Here is a 13,019-nt window from a genome sequence, read left to right on the forward strand (position 1 = left end):
CAGAGAGCACACCTGGTGTCTCTTTACTTGGTTCTCTTGGCGTCCAACTCTTTCTCATACGCCGCGATGAGTTCCTTCCTGTAGTGGTGATGTATCGGGTCAGTCACGCTGCTCCAGGGATACAGTCTACTTTTGGCAATCACTTACTGCAGATGTGGTGGCGCAGGCGCATAGTGGCTGAACTCTATGCTGAACTCGCCCTTGCCCTGCGTGGCAGCACGCAAGTGCGTGCTGAAGCCAAACATGGCATTCAGACTGCACTCGGCAATCATGGTGAACTCGTCGGCACCAACCTCGGTGTCGACGATGGAACCGCGCTTGTTCATCAACATCAGGATATTGCCCTGGAATTCGGCAGGCGCCGTGATAGTGGTCTTCATGAGCGGCTCCAGCACTGTGCCACCGGCCTCCAAGAACGCCTTGCGGAAGGCCATCTGCGTGGCCAGGTTGAAAGCGTAGTCGCTGGAGTCGGTAACGTGGGTGGCACCATCGGTGACAACCAGGGATGCGCCAATGACCCTGTGGCCGAGCAGTGGGCCCTTGAGACAGGCCTCCTCGAAGCCCTTGCCGCAGGCGGCGATGTACTTGTCGGGGATGCTACCGCCGACCACGCGTGACTCGAAGTGGTTCTTCTCGGCGCTCTCGGCATTGGGTTCGATCCAACCAACCACACGGGCATAGTCTCCGGGACCACCTGTCTGGCGCCTGAGGAGGTAGTCGAAATCAGCACGTTTGCTGATGGTCTCGCGGTAGGCGACGCGCGGCTTGCCCGTCTCGCACTCGACCTTGTACTCACGGCGTAGCCGCTCGACGTAGATGTCGAGGTGGAGCTCGCCCATACCGCTGATAATGGTCTCCTCGGATTCCTCGTCAACGTGGAGCCGGAAGGTGGGGTCTTCACGCATGAAGCGGTTCATGGCCTTGCTGAAGGCGTCGGCGTCGCTGCTGCGCTTGGGCTTGATGCTGAGCGACATGACTGCCTCCGGCACATACATGGAGCTCATGCCGTAGGGAAGGCGGCCGTCGGTGAACGTGTCGCCAGAGGCACACTCGACGCCAAAGACAGCACAGATCTCGCCGGCACCGATCTCGTTGACATCCTCCATCTCGTTCGAGTGCATGCGTACGATACGCGGGATGCGGACCCGCTTATCGTTGCGCGAGTTGAAGAGGTACTGCCCCTTCTTCAGGGAGCCTTGGTAGACACGCATGTAGGTGAGTTGGCCGTACGGGTTCTCTTCAAGCTTGAAGGCGAGGCCGACGAACGGTAGCGAGTTGTACGGAAGAAGCTTCACGGGTTGCTCGCCCTTGGAGCGGTCAAGAGCCGTGTTGTCGACGTTGCTCGGGTTCGGGAGATAGTCGCACACAGCGTCGAGCATGGGCTGGATCGACTTGTCGGCAAGGGCAGAGCCCATCAGCACTGGGGTGAACTTGAGCCCAATGGTCGCCCTCCGTATGGCCGCCTTGATCTGCTCGGGAGAAGGTGTCTTCTCCTCCAAGAATAACTCGGCAATCTCGTCGTCAACATCAGCCAGTTTCTCGATAAGCTCCTGCCTCTTCTGCTGGGCCAACTCCTTGAGATCCTCCGGGATCTGGTTCGAGACCTTGACGTTGATACCCCGCTGGCCCTCGTTTCGGATGGCCCTCATGTGGATCAGGTCGACAACACCCTCAAACTCCTTCTCAGAACCGATGGGGATCTGGACGGCCGCCGCGGCGATCTTGAGCTTGGAGTTAATCATCTCGACAGCCCTGAAGGGATTTGCACCCATGCGGTCCATCTTGTTGACGAAGCTGATACGCGGGACGTTGTACCGCTTCATCTGCCGGTCGACTGTGATGGTCTGACTTTGCACACCGCTGACAGCGCAGAGAACCATGACAGCGCCGTCCAGCACTCTCATGGCACGCTCGACCTCGATCGTGAAGTCGATGTGCCCTGGGGTATCGATCAGGTTGAAGTGGTATGTCTCCTCCTTGCCGTTCTCCATCTTCTTCCAGTCGGCGAAGGTGGCGGCAGACTGGATGGTGATGCCTCTTTCCCGCTCCAGCTCCATCGAGTCCATCTTGGCCCCGACACCGTCTCGCCCCCGGACCTCGTGGATTGCTTTGACACGGCCGGTGTAGAAGAGAATGCGCTCGGTCACGGTAGTCTTGCCGCTGTCGATGTGTGCCTGCCGAGCTGCTCAGTCTGTCTGCCGCTCCCGCAAATGCCAACATCCGGGTCATCCACACATACTGCGATACCAATATTCCGGACCATCGACAACCTCTTGGCCTCCTCGGGAGTCATGCGCGCTGCGGCGGCTTCTGGGGTCATGTTCGCGGCGGCAAGCTCCTTGGCTTGCTTCAACCTGGATTTCCTTTCGTCAGCTCAGGTTGCCAAGACCCAATTGGGGCCAACCTAGGGCATCCATACGCAGCCTCGGCGGCAGTTGAGGCCCGGGACACTGGGCTCCTGCTAAAGTGCCGGAGACCACTAAGCCGAAAGCTGTAGTGTTGCGCCGACGGTGTGCTGAGAGCGGCGCGGTAGGCAAGGCCCGCATAGCGAGCGCCTTGCCTGGTGCCCACAGCACAGTTGCTGTTGAGGGCTGCCACAGCCCGTATCAGCCGCATCTTCACTGGAAAAGAGAACTGATTAAAGGAATGACGGGTGGAACGAAAGAGGGTTCCGACTTGGGAACCATGCGGACTCTTCGCGGGGCCTGATGCTTCTCGGCAGACGGGTCGCGAAATTTTAAAGTGGAACCCGGTAGGCGACGGCAGCTAACACGGCGGAGTTCGGGCGTGCCGCCCCGGTGCTCCCGAGGACCGGCAATTGATACACCGAAGACAAGACGGCACACTGGATCTGTTAGTAGTATTCAACCCTTCAACGCGGATGCAACGACACTGCCAACACCTCGATTTCAACGGACGACACGAAACGAAAAGAACCACATGTGTAGCAAATAATGTGTGCGAGGATGTTGTACATATGATTCAAATGGCCAATCCCGATCTATAATCAAATCCCGCCAACAACCCCCCTCTCCCCCTTCCCTCCTTCACCCGGCTATCCCTTTGCTGATCCGTGAAAGACGCAATCCGCTGTACAAACACATAGAGATCAAACCATACCAGCTTCAAACAGAACTATGAATGCCGACGGAAGCGACCCCCCTCCCCCCTTCCAAATTGTGTATATTTCTTCACGGTCAGCGTTCATGAAGGCGAACGCCAAGGATACACTCCGCTATATATCCGAGATGAGTTGGAAAGTCACCCGGCCAGTACACCCTGGCCCCTCAAATAACAACGAATAAGCCCGAGCCCAGCGTCACCAGCAGCATGGTGACACCGACTACAAGGATTTCGCCCTTCCCAAAGCCCGAAGGCATATGCGGCGCTGCATTCTCTTCACCGCCAGACGCAGGGACTTCCTTGAAGCCATCCCTGGCCGCATACGCCGGGGTCGTAACCTCCGAAGGAGTATTCGTGACCTCATTTTGGTTGGGCGCCACGGTGGCCGACGGGATAGGGGCGCTCATGCTGGGGAAGGCAACGATGTTGCTCTTCGTCGAGTTGAAGTCGGTCGGAGCAATGCCGATCTCGTTGTTGACCAAGTCGTAGACCACGTACGCAGACCGTAGGAAGGTGTCGCCAAGCAGATACGGGGACGAGCTGAAGTTCTGGATGCCAAACGCGCATGCGTCTTGGCCACTGTACTGGCCTGTAGAAAACCGTGGCGCTCGTCCAGACGTCATGTCCAGCACGAGCTCGTCCATGGTGACGTTGATCCGGGGCCCGTTCGGACCGGCGAGGCCGAACGAGAAGTAGCCCCCGCTGTTCTGCATGTTGCACGGGAGAACTGCCGCTCCTGCCTCATTCGACCAAACCGCCCCGACTTCTGTCCAGATTTGGTGAGCTAGGTCCGTCGGCAGGTACGACAGCGTCGTACCAGAGTCGAGGACCACGGCAATGGGAAATTCCGATGACGTGAGCGTATCATGACCGCTGGAGCTGTAGGCCTGCAAGGAAGTCAGGGCGACGGCGAAATGGGAGTAGATGTTCTGCTGCGACGGATAGATATTGATCCTCGTGAGCTCCCCCTTGTACTTCTCGGTGTCGATGCCACCAAAAAGGATGTTGCCGGAACTGGCATCTGGGAGGTCATCAGAATCTTGGAACCCGCACATAATGTCCAGCATTTGACTTACCCAAGTCGTTCAACCACAAGCTGTAAGCCACTGTGTTGATCAGACCCTCGTCGACCATATTCACGGGCAGGTTTGGGTAAACCGAGGACAATGACTGGGTGTCTCCCACAATCGCCTCGTTGACGGCGTAACCGACGCCCACTAAGCCGTAGTTGATGTCCGTGGTAAGGCCTAGCCCCATCGTCATATTCTTTAGCGTAGCGCCGCCGATCTCGAAGACATCGGTAAAATAGTCGCCCTGTGATTTGCTCCCGTCCACGTAAGCGATGTCGAATTCTCCCTTCCCAACGACCGTGAACGAAGTCGAGTCACTTGGGCTGACTAACCCTGCAAGTCAGCGAAAACGAACAGGCGAGCAAAAATCCCGAGGCCGAGCGTACATGATCCAAGTGTACAACCCTCACTGCGCTGCTGCTGGCACACCTGTGCGGTGGAATCCGGAACCCAGATGTCGCTGCTTCCAGTGTCTAGCTGGAGCGTCAGGTTTTGCCCCGGTGTTCCCAATCTGCAGGTCGCGAAGTAGCCTCCTCGTGCTTGCTCGTTCGTGACGACCTCCTCGAAGGTGCTGGCGCGTTTCCTCAACCTTCTGAACTCTTGCGACCGTTGCGTCCTCTGGATGTCCCACTGGACAACGCCATTGCCGGAGCCGGCATATACCGCCCCGGCGAGCAGTCCACCGACTGTCACAGCGCTGGCTCCTCTCATGGTTGTGATTGCGATGTGTAGATCTGCCGAGTTGCGCAGCTCCGGAGCCCCTGGATTTTCAAGTTCGGTTCAGGGATAACGAGTCACCCGCCCAGCGGATGAACAAAGGGAAGGCCGGACCGGAAGCGGCACGATGGCCAAGGCTCGATTGGAAAGGCAAGATGGAATAGGAATCAACGAAATGATCCGTGCAGCAAAGGGATCTCCAATCTCCACAGCGGGCGTCTCGGCGGGAGCGAAGGCAAGGCACGGATCCGGGGAAGATATTACGAAATCAGAGTCGTCTTAGACCCGCTGTCAATCTTGGCGGTTCAAGGGGGGGTGAAACGGAAGGCAACTACCACTTATAGAACGTCAGAGAAAAGAGAGCGTAGCAGAAGAGAGCCGGAAACCTGCTGAAAGGAATGACGATGAGGCTGAGCCTGGGGGACGCGTGTTCGCCCTGTTGCCGCAGCTTCGGTGATTTCCTACCATTCAAAAACGGAAACTCTCCACCATTCCGACATTCCGGTCTCAGTGTTGAGACGCCGATCGGTGATTGGCTGCTGACTGAGCCCACACACGACGACGTCATGCAAATTGCACACACTGTGACACAGTCCCAAGTGCACTTCGAGAAACTCTGGAGTTGGTGCACCGTTCACGGAACAGCGATGCACGTTCGAGAGCGTCTATATATAAGACGCAATAAATACATACAATAACACAATAGCGGGCGAGTGGTCACGCATAAGGTCTGCGTGAACCGGGAGTCCCAAACTCCCAATCGTGGGGCAGTAAAGATCTGGAGTTGAGATTAAACTATCAATTCTCAGGAGGCGCCTTCAGGTGTTCCTCAATGTACCGGCCTAACTTCTCTAACCCTTCCACCAGCACCTCTGTTTCACACACGTATCCCAGCCGGACGAAACCCCTGAAATCTTTCCCAAGCCCAAAGCAAGGGCTCGCTGGCATGAACAGGACTTTGGTCTTGTCCAACAGATCCAGGACGAAACTAGCGTCGTCGACAGGCTGGCCGTCCTTCTTGAACAGCACCAATGCGGTTGTCCCAGCCGTCGGCTTAACCCACGAGCAGACCGAAGCGTACTTTTCCATGAACGCAGTCAACAAGCCAAGGTTCGTCTGCGCTAGCGCCATGTTGCGCTTCAGCAGCGGTCCGAGAACTGGTTTGGACAGGGCATAGGCGGCAACCTGGTCATCTAAATGGGACACGCTAATGGTTGTATAGTCGCGGGCTGTCGCTACGGCGTCGATGATAGCTTTGTCTCGCGAGCCTATCCAGCCGGTGCGGATGCCAGCGAGGGCAAACGCCTTGGACATGGAGCCGGTGGCCACGGCTTTCTCGTAACCGAGTGCGAGAATCGATGGAGGTGCTTCCTGCCCGGGAGGGAGTGAATGGTAAAGAGGGCTGTAAACCTCATCTGAGAGGATGATGATTCCTCTTTGCTTTGCAAAGGCGACGATGTCCTCCAGGACAACCTTTGGTATGGTGCTTCCCATGGGGTTGTTGGGATTGTTGAGGACGATCATCTATCAACGGATTAACAAGATGGCTCTCACCATCGCGTGGAGACGATTGGTTACCTTACCTTTGTGTTAGGCCTCACTAGGCCCTCCAGCTCACTGACGTCGGGCACATAGCCGTTTGTCTCCTTCAGCCCCCACTGCGACACTTCCGCTCCGAGGCTCTGCGGGACCGAGTAAAGTTGCTGGTAGGTAGGATACACGCAGATGACATGGTCACCCGGTCCGACCAGGGTGTAGAAGAGCAGGAAGTTAGCGGAGATGGCGCCCTGAGTGATGATTACGTTGTCGGCCGGGAGAGGTTCGGCGTCGGATGCCCGGTCAAAGAGGGATGCAACGCGCTGACGAAGCACCTCAGAGCCGCGGATCGCGCCGTAGGTCAGCTTTTTGGAGAATAAATTAGGACCGGGCACACTCTTGTCTTCGCACATGTGCACTAGATCGTCGAAGGAGACGGAGGCTGAGCAGGTTTCAGCAATGTTGAGCACCCCAGGAGTGGTCTCCAACCGGTCCATCCACTGCTCGACTTCGAAGGGTTCGATCTTGACCATCGTGACGACTGGTATACAACGATGTCTCTGATAATCAGCCGTGGTCTACTGGGTCCAGCCGAGCATAGAAAAGCCAAGGTAGATCAGAAGCATAAGCGTTATATACCGTCTTCCCCAGCCCGCTTTCGAAAAGGCTCCGTCTGCTATTTAATAGTATCATGTAGGCGGGATTTATTAGCGCGCCCTTCGGCCAACTTGAGTTCCACACATCAATGTTTACCTTACTACAAGCCTAAGTCCCGACCCCTAGGGTCTATGCTTGATCTTATGTGACACCCATCGCGTTCTAGTAAGGGAGTAAATTTTTTTGGCATCATACTAGTCAGCTCAGTTTCCCTTTCAGTTAATGAGAGTAACCTATTAGGGAGTCGGAACTTCAATTCGAGACGGCAGCTGCATTATAAGGCTGGAAATGTGTGTACTGTACTATACTGTACTGTACTGTGCTCTACTGTACGATCCTTATTACATAGGTACCGAGTACAATACGGATACACATACGGTATTGACATAAACAAACTTCTGGAATCGCGGGGTCTGTCCGTACTTTATCGGTAACCAACGGCAGCCCGCGTTCCGAGGTCAGATCCCCTGTCCGCTAGGCTCCCATCTCCAGCCACGTCGAACGCACCCCTGATCAACCAAGCCCATGGAGCTCCACACCGACATCATCGGAGCAACGCAGCGCAGTCAAGTGCCTCCGTACCTAGTTCGAGGCGACCGCTCTTCTGCCTTCTAGCATTTACCTGTCCACCGCATGTCGCCGCATAGTATCAGAGCTCATCGCTTCTTTAGTACGGCTCGTGTTCGCTTTGTATTGGCCCAAAGCTCGCGGCGAGTGTGGCGTCAGTTTTCTCGTTGGCCTGCCTTCGAAGGTCCGGGTGCCGGATCGGGGCCATCGTCCCGTTGAGCCGGCAGAGCTGTCGCAACCTGCCGGCAACGCGCTCGCCGATCAGGCCAGCTTCTCCGCATTCTGAATTTCCCAACACCCACATCACAACTCCCTCTAGCTCAAGCATCAGCTTTGTCGTCCCGGCCTTCACACTGGCCTAGAACGACGTCCGTACGCCATCATGGCGCTCCGGCTACCTCGTGCGCTCACTGTCGCGGCGCTATCGCTGTCATGCGTCGCTTCGGCCTTGACCAACTACTCTTCCATCGATATGATGCGAGCGCAACTAGCCCTCATGGAGGATCGGCCAAAGGATTGCCCTCCATGGTATGATGCCGAACTGTTCTCTTATCCGTCTTCACTCGGAATGCTAATGCTTCCCAACTGACAAGCTTCAACTGCAACCTCCCAATCTACTCGTGCGGTCAGTTCGCGCCATGTAGCGAATACAGCGGGAAATGCAACTGTCCTGCGGGCTTCGGCGGCGACAACTGTCTAGAACCTCGTACGTTTCCATCACACATGACAGCTTTGAGGGATTAATCAATGCTCATGCCCATGCTTCAGTGTGCGGTTCTCTAGCGCGGGGACCGGATCGCTCCGTACGACAAGGGAAGTCCTGCGAATGTGACGAAGGCTGGACGGGCATCAACTGCAACGTCTGCACAAGCGACAGAGCATGTGATGCCATGACAGAAACGGGAGACGGCGGTGTTTGCTACACAGGAGGTGAGGTAGTAAAGCAGAACTACCAGATGTGCGATGTCACGAATAAGGCCATCCGGGACCTCCTCGGCGCTCAAGTGCCCCAGGTTACTTTCACCTGCCATAAGGAATCTGGGGAGTGCGATTTTCAATGTGAGTCCCACTTCCCCAGCCATGTCCGTCCCGCTTGCTTACAGCTCGCAGTCTGGGTTGATGAGCAAGAGTCTTTCATGTGCCACCTGAACGAGTGTCAATCGAGCGCCGACTTCGACCAGTCAGGAGGGAAGAATTCGACGTCCTACAAGTGTGAGAAGATTCGATGCGAGTGTATCCCCGACCGCATGCTTTGCGGCAAGGATGGTTCCGTCGATATCAGCGACTTCCTCGTGGAAGAGATCCGCGGCCCCGCCAAGTTCGAATGCAACCAGCGATCCGGAGAGGAAAAGAAGTGCGCGTTCCAAGAGCCAGCGATGAACAACCTGATCAGCGACATATTTGGCGACTCAAGCATCCTGCTCACTTGTGGAGCCGGGGAGTGTTTATACCACACAGAGGTGCCCGGATATGCCCCCGATGTGCCCAAGATCAATACTCCGCTCATCGCCGGAGTCATTGCTGGATGCTCCCTCTTCTTGGTTGCTGTTATCCTGGGGACTTGGTACCTATCCAGGCGACAGTTCAAGTATGGGGCAATCCACCTGGATGACTCGGACGACGAGGCCATCAAGCTCATGACCGACCACAAACCGGCATCGCTGTACTTCCGGAATGTCTGCTACAGTCTTAATGGCAAGGATATTCTGTCGGGAATCCAAGGCATGGCCCATCCCGGTGAGCTCACGGCCATCATGGGGGCGTCTGGCGCCGGCAAGACTACCTTCCTGGATATCCTCGCCCGCAAGAATAAGCGCGGGAATGTCTCCGGAGAGTTCTATGTCAACGGTGAAAAGGTTAGCGATGCTGACTACAAGAATGCCACCGGATTCGTCGACCAGGAGGATACCATGCTTCCAACGTTGACTGTCCACGAGACGATTCTCACAAGCGCCCTCCTTCGCCTTCCGAGGGACATGACGAGGGCAGCAAAAGAGCAGAGAGTTCTCGAGGTTGAGAAGCAATTGGGTATCTACCATATTCGGGACTCTCTAATCGGATCGGAAGAAGGCAAGGGTCGCGGCATCTCGGGAGGCGAGAAGCGTCGTGTCAGCATTGCTTGCGAACTCGTCACCAGCCCATCCATCCTGTTCCTGGATGAGCCTACGAGCGGCCTGGATGCGTACAACGCCTACAACGTTATTGAATGCCTTGTCACATTGGCCAAGACATACAAGCGTACCGTCATCTTCACCATCCATCAGCCCAGATCCAACATTGTCGCCCTGTTCGACCGCCTGATCCTGCTGGCCCAGGGAAAGACCGTATATTCTGGTCCGCTGCATCAATGTCAGGATTACTTTGACCACATCGGATATAGCTGTCCTCCTGGCTTCAACATTGCCGATTACCTCGTCGATCTTACGATGCACGCTGGCTCCACCACGTCATTCGATGATGGAACTCTGTTGACAGATGTGGCCAGTGTTGGTCCTAGTAGCACCAGGGCAGTCAAGTCGGTCGCCAGCATTTCTGGCACTAGTGTTGGCGATGACAACAGCACAGTCGAAGCATCATCGTCCCGCCCGAAGAACAAGCGCCGCGACTCAGTGCGAGTCAGGCAGGAGCGGGAACTCTACACTCGACGCAAGCACGCGGTCGACACGGCGGCGTCCTCGGATGCTGGTGATGAGATCGGGGCTTACAAGCTTCAAACACAGCCTACACGCATCGTGAGCCCTTCCCGGGCTGACGACCACGACGATCTCCCTCCTCCAGCCGCCACCGGAACCGACCTCGACATCTTAGTACAGTCTTACATCCAGTCCGACATTGCCGGAAACACCCACGACGAGATCCAGCAGGCCGTCATGGCAGCAGTCAATAGCAACGGCCAGAACTCCAATGGAAACATAGGAGACGGCAACATTAACACTGGTACGATGGGCAAGGGATACGCGCGTGTCGGCTACTGGCGGCAGTTTGTCCTTCTCTCCCAGCGGACCTGGCGCAACCTTTACCGAAATCCGATGCTGATGCTCACGCACTACGCCATCGCCATTCTCCTGGCCGTCTTCGCCGGCTACCTGTTCTACGGCCTAACCATGGACATAGCCGGATTCCAGAACCGGCTTGGTCTATTCTTCTTCGTCCTCGCCCTCTTCGGCTTCAGTACCCTGACCACTCTCTCGGTCTTCTCCCAAGAACGCCTCCTCTTTGTGCGCGAACGTGCAAATGGCTACTACTCCCCCGTCACCTACTTCGCCGCCAAGGTCCTCTTTGACATCGTCCCGCTGCGCATCATCCCGCCTATCCTCCTTGGTGCCATTGTCTACCCCATGACCGGACTGGTAGCGGAGGTTGACAAGTTTCTTGTCTTCATGCTCGTGCTCGTTCTCTTCAATCTGGCCGCGGCGGCCATCTGCCTCTTCATCGGCATTGTCTGCAAGGATGGCGGCGTGGCAAACCTGATTGGCAGTCTCGTCATGCTGTTCAGTCTGCTCTTTGCCGGCCTGCTGCTCAATCATAACGCGATCCCGAAGTCGGCACTCTGGCTGCAGTGGTTATCGATCTTCCATTACGGCTTCGAGGCGCTCATTGTGAACGAGGTCACGCAGCTGACACTGATCGATCACAAGATTGGGATTGATATAACCGTACCGGGGGCGGCGATCCTGAGCTCGTTCGGGTTTGACAACCAAGCCATGTGGCCGGATATCATCAACCTGGGGGTGTTCGGGGCCGTTTTCATCGTCCTTGCGTATGCAGCGATGCATGTTTTGCTTGTAGAGAGGCGCTAGTTTAGGCGCTATGATAATAACTGTTGGGGTATCAGATTTACACGGATATGGCTTAAGTGTAGAAAGCTAGTCGGAGCAGAGCGGGACCTTGTGTTTGATTAAATTTGAGCTAGAGGATTCTTTCATTTTTTTTTCGTTCTTGATGCTACCTGGAGGATAGGTCAACTTCTGAATCGGCGTGGGTAGGCGCTCGGGTCTCGGGTCTTCCTTACGGTGCACGCATCGCATAGTAGCAATGGGTGTACACCGTACATATGGTTCTTCTTCGCGAATAGAAACATATACAATGCATATATCCGTGGCCAGCCTTAACTCTATTTGTACAGTACACCTCGTCATCCAGTTTGATACATTCGCCGTCAGGCCAAAGCAACCCGCCACAAGCCCTCGACTGCAGCATGATGGTAGCAACAAAGCCCAGTGGCATCTCAGAGCTTCCCGCCGGTCAACTCCTCCGCCACAGCCTTTTGTCTCAGCGTCGTCTTTGTCACCGGCGTCCTCTTGAAGTCTCTTAGGTTGTTCGTCGACCCATCCATCTCGGCCTGCATCTCGGCCACGCTGATAGGCGCCCTGTGCACGTCCCAGATACTCTGTCCGCGGTCATGCCCGCCGTACTTGTGGTGGTCCGCCGTGAAGATGGCGTTGACGCGCGCCTCCAGCTCGGCCTCGTCCACGATGAAGTCCTGTGCCGCCACGTACAGCTGCGTCAACGCGTCTCGCCGCGCCTCCGCCTTGAGCTCCTCCTGCTGCTGAACCCGTGCTCGCGCCTCCTCGGCGGCCGCGAACCGGTCCGGGTCCGGCTTGACCGTCGTATCCAGCGCCGTCGCCGCGCGCACCGTCGGCCGTGTGAGCACGTCGTCCAACCTTTCGGGCGCCGTCGCGGCCGCCAGGTTGGCTTTCCGCTTGGCTTCGGCGCGCGCCGTGACCCGCTTCACGCGTAGCGACTTGCGCATGTACAGCCCTCTTACGCCGGTCGCGAAGGCGCTGCGGCGGGCGGCCGCCATCAGCCGGCGCCGGGCCTCTTCCTCGGATTTGGGGGGTTCGCCGGCGAGCTCGGCCTTAGAGAGGGGTATGGTGGACTCGATGTAGCTGGCCTTCACTTTGCGTTTACCCTCGCGGGCGGGGAAAATGTCGCGCGGGACCGGGAGGTGGCCCTTGATCGGGGGCAGTTTGGGCTCCGAGGACTGGGGCGGCTCCGGCATGGTGATGAATTTGGGAGATTCGGGTGGCACTGCAAAGGACTGAGAGGCCACGGGAGTCGTACTGAACACCCGCCATGGCGAGGATGATGTTGCTGCCCTAGTCGTCGTCGAGATGCGGCACGAGAGGGCGGATTGTAAGCCGCATATTGACGGTCTAGAAAGCGAAGGCGGCATTTCTTCGACTGATGGAATGCGATTCTACCTACAGGACGGTAGAATCGGCTGGTGGACTGGCGACGTTCGGGTTTAAGGCCGAGATTCAGATTCGGGACCGGAGATGTGGGAAATTCTGAAGCTCAAGTGTTGACAATAAGCGAGCTATGCTAATTCGGGAATGGTGTGGTTGA

General features: G+C 56.5%; 5 protein-coding genes across 5 annotated transcripts; 1 reads left to right on the forward strand and 4 right to left on the reverse strand.

Moving 5' to 3' along the window:
• Positions 1–23: 23 nt before the first annotated feature.
• Positions 24–2,616, reverse strand: B0T15DRAFT_488612 (P-loop containing nucleoside triphosphate hydrolase protein; the record flags this gene model as incomplete). The annotated part of the gene is made up of 4 exons (XM_062866526.1): positions 24–78; positions 148–2,174; positions 2,240–2,354; positions 2,420–2,616. The coding sequence occupies 4 exons, from the start codon at positions 2,614–2,616 to the stop codon at positions 24–26; spliced, it is 2,394 nt and encodes a 797-aa protein (XP_062725691.1).
• A 266-nt stretch (positions 2,617–2,882) lies between these two features.
• B0T15DRAFT_516842 (aspartic peptidase domain-containing protein) lies at positions 2,883–5,368 on the reverse strand. Its single transcript, XM_062868284.1, has 3 exons — positions 4,580–5,368; positions 4,200–4,520; positions 2,883–4,144 (listed from the first exon to the last, which is right to left on the reverse strand). Exons 1-3 carry the CDS (start codon positions 4,902–4,904, stop codon positions 3,288–3,290), a joined length of 1,503 nt encoding a protein of 500 aa, XP_062725692.1. The 5' UTR covers positions 4,905–5,368; the 3' UTR covers positions 2,883–3,287.
• Positions 5,369–5,517: 149 nt separating this feature from the next.
• B0T15DRAFT_516846 (pyridoxal phosphate-dependent transferase) lies at positions 5,518–7,354 on the reverse strand. Its single transcript, XM_062868285.1, has 3 exons — positions 7,200–7,354; positions 6,494–7,122; positions 5,518–6,434 (listed from the first exon to the last, which is right to left on the reverse strand). The coding sequence occupies exons 2-3, from the start codon at positions 6,977–6,979 to the stop codon at positions 5,709–5,711; spliced, it is 1,212 nt and encodes a 403-aa protein (XP_062725693.1). The 5' UTR covers positions 6,980–7,122; positions 7,200–7,354; the 3' UTR covers positions 5,518–5,708.
• A 441-nt stretch (positions 7,355–7,795) lies between these two features.
• On the forward strand, positions 7,796–11,684 carry B0T15DRAFT_17866 (uncharacterized protein). Its single transcript, XM_062862273.1, has 4 exons — positions 7,796–8,198; positions 8,264–8,376; positions 8,439–8,729; positions 8,781–11,684. Exons 1-4 carry the CDS (start codon positions 8,053–8,055, stop codon positions 11,468–11,470), a joined length of 3,240 nt encoding a protein of 1,079 aa, XP_062725694.1. The 5' UTR covers positions 7,796–8,052; the 3' UTR covers positions 11,471–11,684.
• On the reverse strand, positions 11,685–12,968 carry B0T15DRAFT_17867 (uncharacterized protein). Its single transcript, XM_062862274.1, has one exon. The coding sequence runs from the start codon at positions 12,844–12,846 to the stop codon at positions 11,899–11,901; it is 948 nt and encodes a 315-aa protein (XP_062725695.1). The 5' UTR covers positions 12,847–12,968; the 3' UTR covers positions 11,685–11,898.
• Positions 12,969–13,019: the final 51 nt, after the last annotated feature.

The sequence above is a fragment of the Chaetomium strumarium genome (assembly GCF_033439665.1).
Source record: "Chaetomium strumarium strain CBS 333.67 chromosome Unknown B0T15scaffold_1, whole genome shotgun sequence".
Lineage (NCBI taxonomy): Eukaryota > Fungi > Ascomycota > Sordariomycetes > Sordariales > Chaetomiaceae > Chaetomium > Chaetomium strumarium.

What these genes read in the sequence shown, in the direction of transcription:
- B0T15DRAFT_516842 (XM_062868284.1), bottom strand. Translation starts at nt 4,904, where the DNA reads ATGAGAGGAGCCAGCGCTGTGACAGTCGGTGGACTGCTCGCCGGGGCG. An exon ending in GGGTTGTACACTTGGATCAT is followed by an intron (nt 4,521 to 4,579) that starts GTACGCTCGGCC and finishes TTGCAGGGTTAG; the next exon opens with TCAGCCCAAGTGACTCGACT. An exon ending in CTTGTGGTTGAACGACTTGG is followed by an intron (nt 4,145 to 4,199) that starts GTAAGTCAAATG and finishes ATGACCTCCCAG; the next exon opens with ATGCCAGTTCCGGCAACATC.
- B0T15DRAFT_516846 (XM_062868285.1), bottom strand. Translation starts at nt 6,979, where the DNA reads ATGGTCAAGATCGAACCCTTCGAAGTCGAGCAGTGGATGGACCGGTTG. An exon ending in TAGTGAGGCCTAACACAAAG is followed by an intron (nt 6,435 to 6,493) that starts GTAAGGTAACCA and finishes ATCCGTTGATAG; the next exon opens with ATGATCGTCCTCAACAATCC.
- B0T15DRAFT_17866 (XM_062862273.1), top strand. Translation starts at nt 8,053, where the DNA reads ATGGCGCTCCGGCTACCTCGTGCGCTCACTGTCGCGGCGCTATCGCTG. An exon ending in CGACAACTGTCTAGAACCTC is followed by an intron (nt 8,377 to 8,438) that starts GTACGTTTCCAT and finishes CCCATGCTTCAG; the next exon opens with TGTGCGGTTCTCTAGCGCGG. An exon ending in TGGGGAGTGCGATTTTCAAT is followed by an intron (nt 8,730 to 8,780) that starts GTGAGTCCCACT and finishes TACAGCTCGCAG; the next exon opens with TCTGGGTTGATGAGCAAGAG.
- B0T15DRAFT_17867 (XM_062862274.1), bottom strand. Translation starts at nt 12,846, where the DNA reads ATGCCGCCTTCGCTTTCTAGACCGTCAATATGCGGCTTACAATCCGCC.